The sequence below is a fragment of the Canis lupus genome, chromosome 23 (genome assembly GCF_003254725.2).
Source record: "Canis lupus dingo isolate Sandy chromosome 23, ASM325472v2, whole genome shotgun sequence".
In the NCBI taxonomy this organism is placed as follows: domain Eukaryota; kingdom Metazoa; phylum Chordata; class Mammalia; order Carnivora; family Canidae; genus Canis; species Canis lupus.
In genome coordinates, this window is record NC_064265.1 from 23,336,809 (window position 1) to 23,353,410 (window position 16,602).

At 37.3% G+C, this 16,602-nt stretch overlaps 1 protein-coding gene and 1 long non-coding RNA gene across 10 annotated transcripts in view; one reads left to right on the forward strand and one right to left on the reverse strand.

The window, feature by feature from the left end:
• Positions 1-16,602, forward strand: part of EFHB (EF-hand domain family member B) — a 47,214-nt gene that overhangs the window by 9,059 nt on the left and 21,553 nt on the right. For 3 of the 4 annotated variants that reach the window (XM_025448828.3, XM_025448827.3, XM_025448825.3), the window contains exons 2-5: positions 8,993-9,055; positions 9,504-9,647; positions 10,350-10,530; positions 12,970-13,080. In XM_025448828.3, coding sequence (XP_025304613.3) covers positions 8,993-9,055; positions 9,504-9,647; positions 10,350-10,530; positions 12,970-13,080 — 499 coding nt within the window. Of the gene's footprint in view, positions 1-8,992; positions 9,056-9,503; positions 9,648-10,349; positions 10,531-12,969; positions 13,081-13,704; positions 13,730-16,602 lie in introns of all 4 variants that reach the window. The other variant, XM_025448826.3, reaches the window with a different exon arrangement.
• LOC125753444 (uncharacterized) overlaps positions 9,560-16,602 on the reverse strand; it is a 47,223-nt gene continuing 40,180 nt past the window's right edge. For 4 of the 6 annotated variants that reach the window (XR_007405315.1, XR_007405320.1, XR_007405316.1 and 1 more), the window contains 2 exons: positions 10,480-10,572; positions 9,560-10,374 (listed from right to left, as the gene is read on the reverse strand). This is a non-coding gene — a long non-coding RNA (uncharacterized LOC125753444). Of the gene's footprint in view, positions 10,375-10,479; positions 10,573-12,359; positions 12,582-16,602 lie in introns of all 6 variants that reach the window. The other 2 variants (XR_007405317.1, XR_007405318.1) reach the window with 2 other exon arrangements.

Consider the following 16,602-nt stretch of genomic DNA (forward strand, 5'->3'; position numbering starts at 1 on the left):
CAGCACTGTTTCTGTGATACCCCTAACAAAAATGTATGACTTTAATCATAAGAAAACAGTAATCAAACCTAAACTGAGGGACATTTTATAAAATAACTGGCATGTCCTCAGAAAATGGCAGGGTCATGAAAGACCAGGAAGTATCAGGAACTGTTCCTAACTGACAGGACCAAAGAGACAGAACAACTAAATGCTCTGCATGAGTGGTGGTTCTGGAGGTGCCTGGTTCATATGTCCCTTCAAGAGTACCTGCTGTGGGGAGCATAGCGAACTGACTGCCTCTTCCTGCTGCCCCCATGAAGCTGTTGCAGCATCCATGCTCCCAGTGATTGAACATGGCAGGGTTCCTAGGATTGGACTCTTTTTACCCAGTGGGATTTCTTTAATGGGAAACTAAGTCTCAGAGACCACTCATTCGCCTGGCCAAAATTTTCTCAGCACTTTAAGTTAGTCTGAAACTCAACTTTTCTTTCTTTCTTTCTTTCTTTCTTTCTTTCTTTCTTTCTTTCTTTCTTTCTTTCTTTCTTTCTTTCTTTCTTTCTTTCTTTCTTTCTTCTTTCTTTCTTTCTTTTCTTTCTTCTTTTTCTTTCTTTCTTTCTTTCTTCTTCTTTCTTCTTTCTTTCTTCTTTCTCTTTCTTTCTTCTTTCTTTCTTTCTCTCTCTCTCTCTCTTTCTTTCTTTCTCTTTCTTTCTTCTTTCTCTTTCTTTCTTTTTCTTTCTTTCTAATTTTATTTATTTGAGAGAGAGAGTGCACGCATACGAGGGTGTGAGCTGGAGGAGTGGCAGAGGCAGAGAGAGAATCCCAAGCTGACTCTGCTGAGCCAGACTTGGGACTTAATCCTATGACCCAGAGACCATGACCTGAGCTAAAATCAAGAGTCCTTTGCTCAACCATCTGAGCCACCCACGCACCCTTCAAGCTCTTCCTTCTTAATATTTCCTTCTCTCTCTCTTTTTAGAAGTGTTACGGCTTGAAAGTTCTCCCTACTCACTATTCTCCATCTCACCCTGAGCTGTCCCACTCCCCCCACTTATTTTTCTCAGGTGTTTTCCCTAATAAATCTCTTATGTGTCTAAGCATGTTATCTGCTGTTCAGAGGGACCAATGACACTGTGATTTTGGGTTTGTTCCTTTTGTTATAAAGGACAATATTGCGGCAATTGGTGATATTTGAATTTTGTACTTAGATGCTAATATCAAAGCTGAATTTCTGATTTTTGATGCCTATAATAGTTTTTTTTAAGATAATAGACCATAAGGAAAAGTAAAATAGAGAAGAGAGAACAGTTAAGAAATTTCAATAAACTTTAGAAAACAGGAAATGGAGATATAGCAACTGACTTTGCAACACAGGAGAAAAGGAAATTGAGGGAAATCAGGTGGTTTTTTCCATCAGATATGATCTGGTTTTCCTGGAATAATCCCTGAAAAGCTCAACCCTTGGAAAAAAGGGTAGTAAAACTTGGATCTGAAAATCAAAAGATCAGTTTAAGTTCATATTCAGCACAGTTGGATTCTAGTTCCACTTCTCTATCCTATGCTACCCTGACTCCCTACCTCTCTGCACTAGCTCCTACTCCTTTCCACCAAATCTGTGGATTTATTTTTCCCAAAGCAGTTTTTATAGTCAATAAAAGGCCAACATAAGGCAGGGACGTAGGTCCATGCTGAAAACGAGACATACATAAGTAAAATGTACTTTCTGTAATGTAATTTGCCTAGTTTCCTCTCCCAGTGGCCCTCTGAAGGGCCAGCAGTGAGGGTGAAAGCCAGCCCTCTCTCCTGTAGGCCGTGCATAGAGATGCAGTGGAGGATCATGAGTAAGAGCAGAGATTTGAAAAGCAGCCTACCTGGGGTCAGGGCTCTGCCAGTTTATTAAGCAGTGTAATTCTGCCACTCAACCTCTCTGCCTCATTTTGCTCATAATAGAGGTGGTGTTAAAAGCACCTACTTTGTGGAAGTCATTGAGTACTAAATAAATTAATACATATAAAACACTTAGAACAGTGTCCAGCACATTGCTAAGTGCTTTATAATTGTCAACTCTTATTTCCATGATTACTATTCTCTGGAAATTCTGAATAGTCTAGAGGAAAGAAAATGATACTGGGAATCCCACCAAAATAAAAACTGCCTCATCATCTGATCACTTCATAGGAAAAAATAAAGGTTTCTTTTTGGAAAACCAAGTCAACGAGTCCTGCAAACACACAGAGCTACTAATCATCTTTTTAGTGCCTTTTTAACATAATGATCAGACTCCAGCTTGAAAGTGAAGGCCATGGAACACCTGGGTGGCTCAGTGGTTGGGTGTCTGCCTTCTGCTCAGAGCCTGATCCTGGAGTTCCAGGATTGAGTTCCACATTGGGCTCCCTGCTTCTCCCTCTGCCTTTGTCTCTGCCTCTCTCTCTCTCTCTCTCTCTGTGTCTCTCATGAATAAATAAATAAAATCTTAAAAAAAAAAAAGTGAAAGCCAAAACAAATTAAAAAGAAACATACAAACACAGAGGGAACAGGAAAATGTAAATAAAAAATGATTGCCTGAGAGATAAAAGATGTTTAATCCATAAAACAAGTTTGCAACTTCTAAAAGAACAGAAAATAACTTCTGAGAATGAAATCAGTCTAAATAAAAATTCAACGAAATCAGGAAGTCTTCATCAAATAGATTTCCCAGACATTAAAACAAAGATTAAAATATTCAGATTCACTTGACTAATGGTGCAGAAAGAGAGGATAAAGTGGAGAAAATTATCAAAGACATACAGCAAACCTTTGAATTTAGGGTACAAGTCAAGATTGCAAGGAGTTAATTCCAAATGAAGGAAAAAAGACCCATATCATGGATCATTGTTGCAAAATTTCTGAAAACTAGGGATATAGAGATGATTCTAAATACTTCCATAGGGGAAAAAAGCCACATACGATGGAACAAAAAACAGAGCTGCATTAGAATTCTAAACAGCAACACCACTTTTAAAGTAATCTCTTCACTCACCATGGGACTTGAACTCACAACCCCAAGACCATGAGTTACATACTCTACTAAACCAACAAGGTGCCCAAGACCACCTCTTAGACATTGGCATAATGCCTTCAAAATTGAGAGAAAATTATTTGCTACCTTGTATTTTATACCTAGCCAGACTATTAACCAAAAAATGAATCTGTTAAAAAAAGAAAAAATCAACTGAGTAAACTTGAAGATCTAAATGAGATTTTTTTTTCAATAATCCGTGAATCAGGCAGCATTCCCTTTAGTGAGTGGAAAAGAGCTTTGAGGAGCTGTACAAAATGGAAGGCTTTTATAAGCAGAAGGGGGTGGGGACAATGAAGTCATTATTAAAAAGAAAGGATTATTTCAGACAAGGCCACCTTTCTTTGGGAAAGGATGCAGTCTATTGAGCAGACGACTCACTAGTGTTGATCAGGAAATTCCAGACTGATTGATTTAAAATTCCACTCCTGGGAAAGGCTGAGACTACAATTAGGTTATGGATCAAGTCTTAGTCCATTAACATGGGGCTTAGCACAAGTGGTTCCATTTTGAGCCTGTTTTTGTTGTTGTTTTTTAAGAGATGCAAGGTATCAAAAGTTGACTTTTTATGTCTTCTTTCTTAGGAAATGACTAAAGAATTTACTTGGTGAAATGGGAGTATAAATCCAAAAGGTGGCATAGATGGGATTTATGGAATGGGTAATCTAAGTCTGAAGAATGGCAAAGGAAAAATATCCAGGACAAGAGCTCTGCACCAGACCTAAGGGCAACCAGATGAGATATGTCTTCTTTCTTAGGAAATGACTAAAGAATTTACTTGGTGAAATAGGAGTATAAATCCAAAAGGTGGCATAGATGGGATTTATGGAATGGGTAATCTAAGTCTGAAGAATGGCAAAGGAAAAATATCCAGGACAAGAACTCTGCACCAGACCTAAGAGCAACCAGATGAGATTAAAGCAGGAGGAAGGGATCCCTGGGTGGCGCAGCGGTTTGGCTCCTGCCTTTGGCCCAGGGCGCAATCCTGGAGACCCGGGATTGAATCCCACATCGGGCTCCCGGTGCATGGAGCCTGCTTCTCCCTCTGCCTCTCTCTCTCTCTCTCTCTCTCTCTGTTTTAATTTATCATAAATTTAAAAAAATGAATAAATAAAGCAGGAGGAAGAAGAGTTATAGGAGAGAGTTTATTTAAAAAAAAAACAAAAAACGACAAAACAACAACAAAGAAAACAAAAACATCCTAGAAATTTGACAGATCAGTTGGAGCACTTGGAAGGATTTAGAAATAGGCACATTAAAAAACAAACAACAAAAAATCATTGCAATGGCAATGATTAGGAAAAAATAATATAACATGATATATATAATATAATACCTACTTGGTTCAACAGTGACCAATTATGATAATATACACACCATTGGCTTTTCAAAAAGTATGATGTAACCATATTGAGAGGATGAGAGAGGGGAAGTCATGATGGTGTAAGAAAGCTACAACCTTCCCTACCATGAAAGGGTACCAGTATTGTCTAAAACTAATCAATATATAACAGTATAAGGGTTAAGAATGTGAAGATAAATATCAGAAGAAATGACTTAAACTTTAGAAGACAGGTGGCTCCAGAAAATAGGACTGGGTACAAATGGGGCAGAGAAATGCTGTTTTTTTCTTACGACAATTTGATTTTTGAACAAAGAACGTGTATTACTTAGACAAAAGTTAATTTTGTAAAAAAAAAAAAAAAAAAAGAAAATAACAGGTGTTCATTCTTCTAACACTTTTGAACCAGATAAAATGGCGTCCTTGCTGCATCTGTATCATGTATAAATGTTGAACTTAGGGGTACATGGCTTGTTCTTCTGGGTGATAGGTGCTAAAATAATACTATGTGAAGGTGAGTGGTAAATCAGGTAGGGGGAGTCTTTGCTGCAGAAACCACAAAGATGTAGATAAATATATCTTGCAAAATAGATTATTTTCATTTTTCTTTCCAGGTTTGAGACTTTGTCTTCTTTTCCACTTTCCTCAGAAAAATCTACTAGGAATTCTTAAAGTGTTTATTCCAGGCTGGCCTTAGTCATGTTGTGGGGAACTAATGTAAGTTTGAACCCAAGAATTAAGAGGGCAGCACCTGTTTTAAAACCAATCTGTGGTTGAGAGATAATTGGAAAGAAATCTTTAAGAGAAAGAGGACAAGATATATGTTATAAAAGATAACCCATTGTCTTACCTATATGGAGACTTTTCTTTGATTGCCAACCTTGGAAAACATGACTTTTTTTTTTTTTTTTTTTTTTTTTTACTTTTATTTTGATAAATGAGGTTAGTAGTAGGAACACAGAAATGAAACTCGAGCTGGTTTCCTATATGGGTTTTCATGCAAGATTAGTTCAGTGTCAAAAATAAATAAAACCTCCAAGATCAGATTAATGGGAAATCACTCACTTCCCTTTGAGATTTAAAATGTACATTAGTATATTCAAGATCTATCTACATTTACCAAGTTTTTGTCAGCAGAATTTATTTTATTATTATTATTTTTAAAGGTTTTATTCTTTATTTGAGAGACAGGAAGAGAGACCTAGAGAGAGCATGGGCTGGGGGAGAGACAGAGGGAGAGGCAGACTCCCTGCTCAGCAGGGAGCCTAATGTGGGGCTCAGTCCCAGGACCCGGGATCATGACCCAAGTCAAATGCAGTTGCTTAACCAACTGAGCCGCCCAGGTGCCCCACCAGCAGAATTAAAAAAAAAATGCATTAACTATAAGTGTTCGTGGGACTAAAGTTTGGGATATACTGCTAAGTTCTACCCATCCCTGGTGGTGCAAGATGGGGTCCCTGCTAGGAGTTTATAGTACTAGAGAGTGTGTTTTATGGCTTGTTGAGGGCTACGGTTACACTTAATGTTTGTTTACATTTCTTGGGGTAGATCATCATACTCCGCTGAGGCAACAGAAAGTCTTCAGGAAGATCATTGTTTTCCTTTTCAGGTTAGGGAGGTCATTAGGATCACCCTAGGCTACCTTTTAGAGGAGTTCAGGAAGTAGAACTCAAAGTGGCCATTAAAGCTGCTCCTCAATTCTGTCTTGGGTCTGGATAGACTTGATTATCATTCTTAGTTTCTAGTGCTCTTGCTGATGTTTTTATTCTAGTTGATGTTGTTTATAGACTTTTTGGTAACCTTTTATTGCTTTCTTTTGCTTTATAAAGCAAGACTTAGTTATAAAATATTGAGAATAGTACAAAGAAGAAAATAAGTCACTTGTAATCTCACCTCTCAAATAGAATCACAACTGGCAACTTTTTGTCTATATGTTTGTATAGAGATAGGATTCTGTCTATTTGTATGATGCAAATTTACATCTTTATTATAATTCACATTATGTCATGAACATTTTTATATTATTCAAAATTATTTATATATATCATTTTATTTTTAAAAAGATTTTATTTATTTATTCATGAGAGACACAGAGAGAGGCAGAGACACAGGCAGAGGGAGAAGCAGGCTCCCTCTGGGAAGCCTGATGCTGGACTTGATCCTGGAACCCCAGGATCATGCCCTGGGCCAAACAAAGGCAGGCGCCAAACAGCTGAGCCACCCAGGGATCCCCTGAGCCACCCAGAGATCCCCAATTTTTTATTTTTTTATTTAGCTGTCTCTCAGAGATTTTAAAAATTTCTTTTAAAAAAAAAAGATTTTATTTTTTTATTTGTCAGAGAGAGCGAAAGAACACAAGGAGTGGCAAGGTAGATGGTGAGACAAGCAGATTCCCTGCTGAACAATGAGCCCAATGCAGGGCTTGATCCCAGGATCCTGGGATCATGACCTGAGCTGAAGGCAGACACTTAACCACCTGAATCACCTAGGTGCCCCTTTAATTCTTTATTTAAAATCAATTTCATTAACATATACTGTATTATTGGTTTCAAGGGTAGAATTTAATGATTCATCAGTTGCGTATAACACTTAGTGCTCATTGTATCAAATGCCTTCCTTGATGCCCCTCACCCAATTATCCCTTCCCCCCTACTAACTTCTCTCAAGTTTCATCTTATTTTTCCTTCCCTTCCCCTATGTTCATTTGTTTCTTAAATTTCACATGAGTGGAATCATACTGTATTTGTCCTTCTCTGTCTCATATCACTTAGTGTAAAACCCTCTAGTTCCATCCAAGTCATTGCAAATGGCAAGATTTCATTCCTTTTGATGGCTGAGTAATATTCCATTGTGTTCGTGTGTTTATATCTTCTTTATCCATTCATGTGTCAATGGACAGACATCAGGGCTCTTTCCATAGTTTGGCTATTGTGGACATTGCTGCTATAAATATTGGGGTGCAGGTGCCCTTTTGAATCAGTATGTTTTGTTTGTATCCTTTGGATAATTACCTAGTAGTGCAACTGCTGATATTGAAGGATTTTCTTCTTCAGTGAAAATCTGTTCTTGGTTACTCTGTTTCAAAGAATGATGTTCTTGGTTCTTGGTTACTCTGTTTCAAAGAATGATGAGGCAGACCAGAGAAAGAGTGGTGGGCAGCAAAGCAAAGTTTATTGAGTGATAGTACAAAGTTCCCAAAAAGGGAGAGGACCTGAGAGGGTTGCACTGGAGTTTGTAAGTCTAGGGGTTTTTATGGGGTGTTGGTGGGCTCTTTTAATCTGATTAATCCTTCATGAGGCTGTCATCCAATCAGTTTTTTGTCTTCTGTTTATCACACGGGAAAGGGCGGAGGGCTCCTTGTAAAATCCTTTTAAAGGGAAGTTTTCTCTTAGGGTGAGGTCCCCTTGTCCTTGCCTACCTTTTATCCAATTATCTCTCATCACTGGGTTATAATGCAGTCCTATTTTTAACTCACTGAAGAACCTCCATACTGTTTTCTACAGTAGCTGCACCAGTTTGCATTCTTACCAACAGTGTAAGATTTTTTTTTTTTAAGGAAACTTATGTTTTGCAGAAATAGTTATCAGCTGCCTTGAAATGACAAAGGAGGAAGAATAGATAAAAAGTTTATCACTGGGAATAATTGTAATCTTTGCCTTGGGCAAGGGAAGGACAGATAAGACCCAAGTTAGAATTAAGTGAAAGAAGGCAAGTGCATTGGGACCATTCACTGAAGGAGTGACAGATTGCATATGTGAAAAGTTAGGGCGTTGGTGGAAATACACGCATTTGTAAACATACCACACACACACACACACACACACACTCAGAAGTACTTAACACTTTCTCTTTAGCTTGAATGCAGCCATACTTCCATCGTTACTGATGATGTAGTACAACTGATAATTAAACATTATTTCTGGGATCCCTGGGTGGCGCAGCAGTTTAGTGCCTCCCTTTGGCCCAGGGCGTGATCCTGGAGACCTGGGATCGAATCCCACGTCAGGCTCCCGGTGCATGGAGCCTGCTTCTCCCTCTGCCTGTGTCTCTGCCTCTCTCTCTGTGTGTGACTATCATAAATTAAAAAAAAAAACAAAAAAAAAAACAAAAAAAAAAAAACAAAAAAAAACATTATTTCTGAAAGTTGACTCCCTCGGCATGTCACAGAGATAGCATAACTGGATACAATTACTGACAATGCTAGCACTGTGAAAAAGGTATACTTAGCATATATTTAGCATATAATGTTTGTATTATAAATCAGGATTACTTTAGATTTGCTGTATTTCTTACTTATTTTTCTTTTTTTTTTTATTTATTAGTCACAGAGAGAGAGAGAGAGGCAGAGACATAGGCAGAGGGAGAAGCAGGCTCCATGCACCGGGAGCCCGATGTGGGATTCGATCCCGGGTCTCCAGGATCGCGCCCTGGGCCAAAGGCAGGCGCCAAACCGCTGCGCCACCAAGGGATCCCACTTATTTTTCTAATTGTATTAAATAGTTGAAAGTAACTATTAGAAGCATACGTCAACTTTGAAATAAATGCCATTCTTCAAAATGCTCCAACTCTCCTGACAATGACCAACTATTTGTTGTTGTTTCTTCCCCCTTTAGGCAGGGAAAGTTATTCCTATTGGATACAGAGTTGCAACCTGTTTGACTGAAAAACTTCCCAGGGTGAGCATTTTCAATATGCATTTTTGTGAACATAAAATAGACAACTCTTGACATTTCTTAAGAAAGTTGTATAAATTTATTGTGGTAAATTTTGATTCTTTACTGTATTTTGAGGCCTTCTATTGATTTTGTCCAAGGAAGTGAACACTCCAAGCTTACAATTTCTAGCTCTACAAAAACTATTGGAGATACCATTTATTTCTATAGAAAATAGGCTTTTATGGTAAGCTTTTTAACTTAGGTACTTCCTGGTTGTTTTCTAAATATAACTTTTAAAATATGACATTTATTTCTATAAAACACATTTTAGGGAGTTTCATTATTTGGGTCTGTAGTTCCCCATGTACTTACTGCATTCATGTAATGGTGCTCACCGATTGGTGTAGATTAATCCTGATAATATTTTAAAAACTGTACTTAATAATTCTATTTTCTTGTCTCACTGTAGCTAATTACTCCACCTGAGGCAAAAAAATTTTTCAACTATAGAAACCCACCAGCTGGAGCCAAAAGAGTATTTTATGGCAGAGCAAATGATCCTCAGATTGCTCCTTATTTGACACATGGAATAAGATCTAGAATTTCAATACCGGTAACAACTCTTCCTTTTGCCCCTGTACATTGTTAACTTACTAAGGTGAAAATGCACAAATGAGGTATTAATGAAATCGTCAGTTCCAATTTCCTTCCCACTTTTATTCTTGAGTAGTGAAAAAAAATCCAAGCAGCAACAGCCAAGAAGCAGTAGAGAAATTAGTGGTCTGAGCCACAAACTACTTAGTCTCACCTCAGATAATAAAAGCCAAGTTCCACTCCATTTTCTCAGAGTAAAGAGAAATGCTGTCAGGCTTTGTTAGAGAACAGAGAGGATGAAGGCTGGGTGGTATCACCTGGAGGCAGGGCAGAGTGCTTGCATAGATTCTGAGGGAGCAGGCTGAAGGTTACCTGTATTGATTGGGCAGTCTAGATTCCAAAAACCTGATCTGTACATCTGGAGAGAGCTTGTAGCAATTGCGGGGTTCTTGTACTTGTCATTCCCACTTTTCTAGAATCTGTGTCAAGTAACTATGGAGCTCTTCTTATAAACCTTAGAGCCTCCGTGAAGGTTCTGGTGTAGGCATGTTTCAACTTCATAGCTCCAGTGCTGACAGTTCATTTGAAGATGAGCAAAGGCAAGGATAATGAAATGTTTTTTCCACAATCACATTCTCAGTTTCAGTTTTCAGATCAGTTTCAGTTTTCAGATTTTTTTATTTTGTTGTTGTTTCATCTGTGCTTTATATGATTTCTTTAGGCAAAGGTACTGATAAACCCACAGCCTGTAACGACATTTCAACAGAAAATTAAAGATAAAAAGGAATCAATATATTTTAGTAATCAACGAGCACCACTAGGGAAATCTCATGATCAAACGCCAGGATTACCTAAAGGTCTGGATGTCCTCAATACGACATTTGGGACAGCAGTCATCAGAGGTAGTAAGCAAAATGATGGGGAGTTGGGTGGTGAAATGTCTTCTAAAAAGAAAAAGAAATGTGTTCTTAGAAAATGGGATTAAATATCTTGTTGACATGGCATTTGGTGGTGGTGTAAATGATGATTCAGAATGAAAGATGGGATCATAGCAAGAAAATGACTCTCAGACCCAGAATCCATAGAGTTTCTGTACCAAGACAGTAAAAATTCAAGTTTTGATGGCAGATTCAATGAGTATAGTAGAGATGTTATAAAGACAGGAGAGAGAGAGAGTGTCAAAGGTGAATAGAAAGCCTTCAATCCCTTCTCTGTGGACATGCATTTGTATGTGTTATTACCACCAATGCTTCTGATGTGTTCATAACTCTTAACTCTTTATGAAACAGACCACAGAACAAATAAGTTTGGCAAAAGCATTTTGCCAAACGTACTGCACTCCATCCGTGCAGACCCACAATATCTACCTGCATATTACCAAATACAGACTGTGTAGATCAGAACTTCACTCACATTTTGATAGGGAGTGGAGTGCATCTTTCAACAAACAGCAACTTATAATGGAATTGGCCACAAGCCATTGCTTCTTCTGAAGCCCCAGCCTCCTGCCTTGCTGCTGGGCACTTTTCCTTACACCTGTTCACATTTATCTCCTCTTCATTTTTTCTTTTTTTTTTTTTTAAGTTGTCTGTTTTATTATTTTTTTAATTTTTTATTTATTTATGATAGTCACAGAGAGAGAGAAAGAGAGGCAGAGACACAGGCAGAGGGAGAAGCAGGCTCCATGCACCGGGAGCCCGATGTGGGATTCGATCCCGGGTCTCCAGGATTGCGCCCTGGGCCAAAGGCAGGCGCCAAACCGCTGCGCCACCCAGGGATCCCTCCTCTTCATTTTTTCATGTCTCTTACCCTGTCTCTACTGGGGTCTTACCACAGGAGACCTCAAATTCCATTTTTCTTTATCTTGCAAAGAAATTTGGTTCTCTTTCTTTTTCTGCACCCATTAAAACTCTGCATCAGGAAACTTTTTTTTTTTTTTTTCACCAAAAGGGCTATTAGATTATTTTCCTTAATGTAGTAATACCCACTCTGGAGATAAGTTATGGCTCTCTCTTGGGATGCAAAATCTGCAAAGTCTACAACTTGGTCATATCAGATCTAAAGTTATAATTAGTTATGTGAAACTTGAAAAATATATTTTATTTGTTTTTAAAGATTCCATTTATTTATTCATGAGAGACACACACACAGAGAGAGAGGCAGAGACATAGGCAGGGAGAGAAGCAGGCTTCATGCAAGGGAGCCCGATGTAGGACTCAATCCTGGGTCTCCAGGATCATGCCCTAGGCCAAAAGCAGGTGCTCAACTGCTGAGCCACCCAGGTGTCTCGAAAAATGTATTTTAGAGCAGATTTAAATATATTTTTACTTTATAGGATTTTAAAATTATATTTATGTAGATACGGCATTATAGCAGTATAGTAATTATATCATAACTGCTATCTAGGATTAGACTATTTAATATGAAAATAGTGTCAAAGTGTACTTCATTTAAATATAAAATAGAATGTTCCAAAACATGTATTTGTCTACTCATAGGCACAGTAGTTAATATATTAGAAAAAAAGTACTGCTTTAAGGATTACTTTGAGTTGACCCTCTTTCTGGTATTCTTAATAACTATTTGTTTACAGACCCCAATTCTTGGCAGAAGTTCAAAAGAAAGAAAATATTTGAATCTATGTCATCAGGTTGAAAGAGAAGAAGGAAATTATTGAATAGCATTGTATTTAAAAATCACAACATAAAATAATAAAAACAAAATAACTCACTGTATATAAAACTGGGCCCACCAATCATGGGAAAGCAGCCATTAAACAAACATCTTCTAGCTCTCGGTTTGGGATCAGTAGGAAGAATTTCTTCTTGATTGCAGTGATTTCCCTGGCACTTTTGGCTACTTTGAAGATAGATATTCATATCAAAACAGACTTAGGGTATATGCTTCAGTCTACAGCTGTCACCAAGTCCACCCTCATAGGGCATCAGGTTTTCTGAAATTAATTTGTGATTCAAATTTGCTTAGAACATCTTGGGAAGTCTGGAGCAAACTAAAATGAAAAATTGTCCTGAGCATCTCAGAATAAGAAATTTAACCAGGCTTGGAATACATCTTGGGACAACCTAAATAGTTAACCAATACAGAGCTCTGATATTCTTCAGAATTCTTGGGAGTGAGCCAGTTCAAGTGGGAGTCCCCAGGACAGTGGTGGTGGTGGTGGTAGGTGGTGAAATTGCTAAATCTTTATTTGTGTTCTCTCAGAGTGCTCATGTAGTTTATGTCATTGGCATACCTCATTTGTCATTTGTTCTAGTCAATTTAAATATGTTATAAAAAGATGAAAATTATCTTAAAACTGATTTCATTAATTCTTCTTTTAGAATTATCTGCTAGAGATGTAGTGAATCCACCAAAACCCTATGAAGAAGTAGTTAAAGAAGGAAAAGAAGGACATGATCTGTATATTGTTTCTCACAATGATTATTATGCAGGTAAGTGTCTTCCTATGTAAAATAGGCCGGGATATAAGACCCTCAGATTTATGAATAGGAATAAAGGAGATTATGTGCATTAAATGCTTGGCATATAATAAGTGATCATTAAATAGTAACTTAGTATTCATAAGGTCATAAACCCTGATAGCTAGGAACACATATACTAAGGCCTTTTGTATGTAAAATGACAGATATATGTATTATTGAAAGGAAAAACATCTTAGAAAGGTTACATGTTAGTTTTAGGCTTAAAAAATGCTGTTATATATATATTCATGAAAGACTCCTAACTCTGGGAAACGAACTAGGGGTGGTGGAAGGGGAGGTGGGTGGGGGGTGGGGGTGACTGGGTGACGGGCACTGAGGTTGGCACTTGACGGGATGAGTACTGGGTGTTATTCTATATGTTGGCAAATTGAACAACAATAAAAAATAAATTTATTTAAAAATGCTGTTATTTTTCAAATGTCAGGATATTCTAAGTACTTAGATTGGGTAATGGTCAGTAAACAATTTTTCTGAATCAGATAGAATATGTTCAAATCCTTGCTTGTCCATTTACTGTCTTTAAACTTTGGATATTTCATTTATCTTACCATCATCTATTCTAATCTCTTATAGGGGACAATAATATTGTGAGGATTAGGTGAGTGCCTGTAAAATGCTCTCATAGTGCTTGGTACATGGAAGGGGCTCAATTACTATGATGATGATGATGATGACGATGATGATGATGATTATGTGATCTTGTCTAACGTAGCATATTACTAGAACTACTCTAGAACACAGCTAAAAGGTTTTAGATGCTTACAGTGCTGTGAAATACAACTTAATTGTTGACATGTTGATGCTAAGTGGAATCTTGATGTAATAAAAGACTGGGAATTAGATTCTCATACATGTCCTGAGAAAGCTAATGAATTGTATATGATTGATTCAAGGAATCACTCCTCATTAGCTAGAGGCAAGACTTGCCCTTTACTGTGCAGCAGAAGGCCCTTCTCATCCTTGCTTTCTCTTATTTCTTTACTTTTAATCTTCCCTCTCCATCCTCTCATACCATACTTCTTCTCTGTGCTCTTCCTCCTAATTCTGCTCATAGCTGGGCCTGTTTCCTATGTCATTGCTCCAGTGTCTGGAATCTGTCATTCTCTTCTTCCATGGCTGATCTCTTCTGTTCCCCTGCACTTGAACACATCGTCTTGAGATTCTCTCTGTCCTCCCATTCACACTGCCACTGCTTCCCCTTACTCCCTCACAGTACCCTGCCTACCTCTCTGGCTCTCTCCCTCCCTTTCTTCCTCTCCTCCCTCCAGTCCTTCCTTCCTTTATTCCTCCTTCCCTCTCTCCCTCTCTTGTGAAAATATTTTATTCATTTTTTGAAAAAGTTTAGCATGTACTGCACAGTAAAATCCAATGCCTTTTGTTTTCAAACATATATATAAATATATAGAGACAACCTATAATTAGATATCTTATTTGCATTTAGCAGTTGGAGGAAAATGAGTGTAGTTTTTTTTTTCTTTTAGAAGAGCTCTAATGGACTAAAAAATGACTGACATTACCTTCACTTGCTGATTTTTATGGAAGTCTCACTGGCCCCTTGAAAAGGCACTGAATCCAATCATCCAATCTTTTTAATATTGTCCTTATCTTTTTCATAATGAAAGTAGCTTTATTTTTTTATAAAATATGTAATAATTATAGAGAATTTAAATATCTCAGTAAAATGAGGAGTGTCTGACTGGCTCAGTTGGTAGAGCATGCAACCCTTGATCTCAGGGATGTAAGTTTAAGTAGTTTCTACACCCAATGTGGGTAAAAAAAATAAAATCTTTGGGGGTGCTTGGCTGGTTCAGTTGGAAGAGCATGTGACTCTTGACTTTGGAGTCGTAAGTTTGAGCCCTACATTGGGGGTAGAGGTTACTTAAATAAATATTGAAACAAATATACACATACATACATATATATATATAAATATCTCAAAAAACTGAAGAAAAGTAAATATAATGTTGAAATCCCATTAGCCAGAGGTAACTATAGTTGATATAGTGAACATCTTTCTAACCTGCATGCACTAAGTCATATATCTTTAGTTAAATGGAATAACATTCTCCATGCTTTAGGGGTAACTGCTATATACATTAAATGTTTTTTATTTAAAGTGATATGTCAAAAAAAATAAAATAAAATGATATGTCAAGGGCACCATTCAGTAACAGTAAATATGTATCTATAACATCTTTTAAATATACTTAATTTTAGTCATTACTCAAGTAATACATATTTATTTTATAAAATATAAAGAAAATCTCCCATAATTCCCTGTCTTTCACAGATGATACTTTCATAGATGTTTTCCCTCTGTGTTTTCATATATGAGTATATACATGTGTTTTGTTCCCCACTGTAAATGCTTTTTTCTATTTGCGCTTTTCCCCACTAATGAAATAACTTAGTTGTCTTTTCATGTCAGTATCTAAATTGTATTTTTCAATATTACAAAATATATTGCCTATATATCTTTGTGAATGTGATACATTTTTAAGGATACATTCCTAGATTTATGAGCATTCAAATTATTTACTATTATTATTAATATTTTATTTATTTATTTATTCATGAGAGACACAGGCAGAAGGAGAAGCAGGTTCCATGCAGGGAACCCAATGTGGGACTCGAACCTGGGACTCCAGGATCACACCCTGAGCCAAAAGCAGATGCACTCAATGGCTGAGCCACCCAGATGTCCCAAATATTTACTCTTAGAGCCAAAAATCATCCACCTGAATAGCTGCCCCAATTTGCCCTCACACCCACAGTATATTAGAATTTCAATTTCTCCATATTCTCCTTAATAGTGAGCTTTGCCAATCTTTATTTTTACTTAGAGACAAATTATGATTTCACAGTATTGTTTTTATTTACATTGTTTGGGTTACTAGTAAGGCTGAATCTCATTTCTTAACCTTTTAGTTGATTTCTAGTTTTAGTCTTACTTTTCTTATCTAGAAATAGAAAACTAACACCACATCATAACTTGAAAAAAGTACAGTATTAGATCTTAAATATAAAGACCTCCCTTTGGGCTTTCAGGCTTCAGTTTCTAAGATGAGATAAATGATTATAATGAGATGGGAAGGTTGCAATGTTCTGATGATCTCACCAAATCTCAGTGAGAGCAAGTACAAAATACCAGTCTCTCAAATCTTAGCACAGTGGGAAGGACAGCTGGGTTCCCAAAGCATTGCAGTATTTCCCCTAATCTTCCGGATTTCTGTAGCATTAATGGAGCCTGCATTTTTCATCATTTTGTCTTTCTCCTACACCATTTCCCTACTTACTTACTAAATATTAATACAAGAACTCTTTTCCCACCAGTCTCCCAGCTCACATGGGAGAATGTCCTCTGTAGCCAAATCTGTGCAATTCTGGCACCGTTACAATTCCATTCAGTTCCACTCTCATTTTCATTGTCAATGAGAGCATAATGTGCTTCTGACAAGATAAGGTTATTTG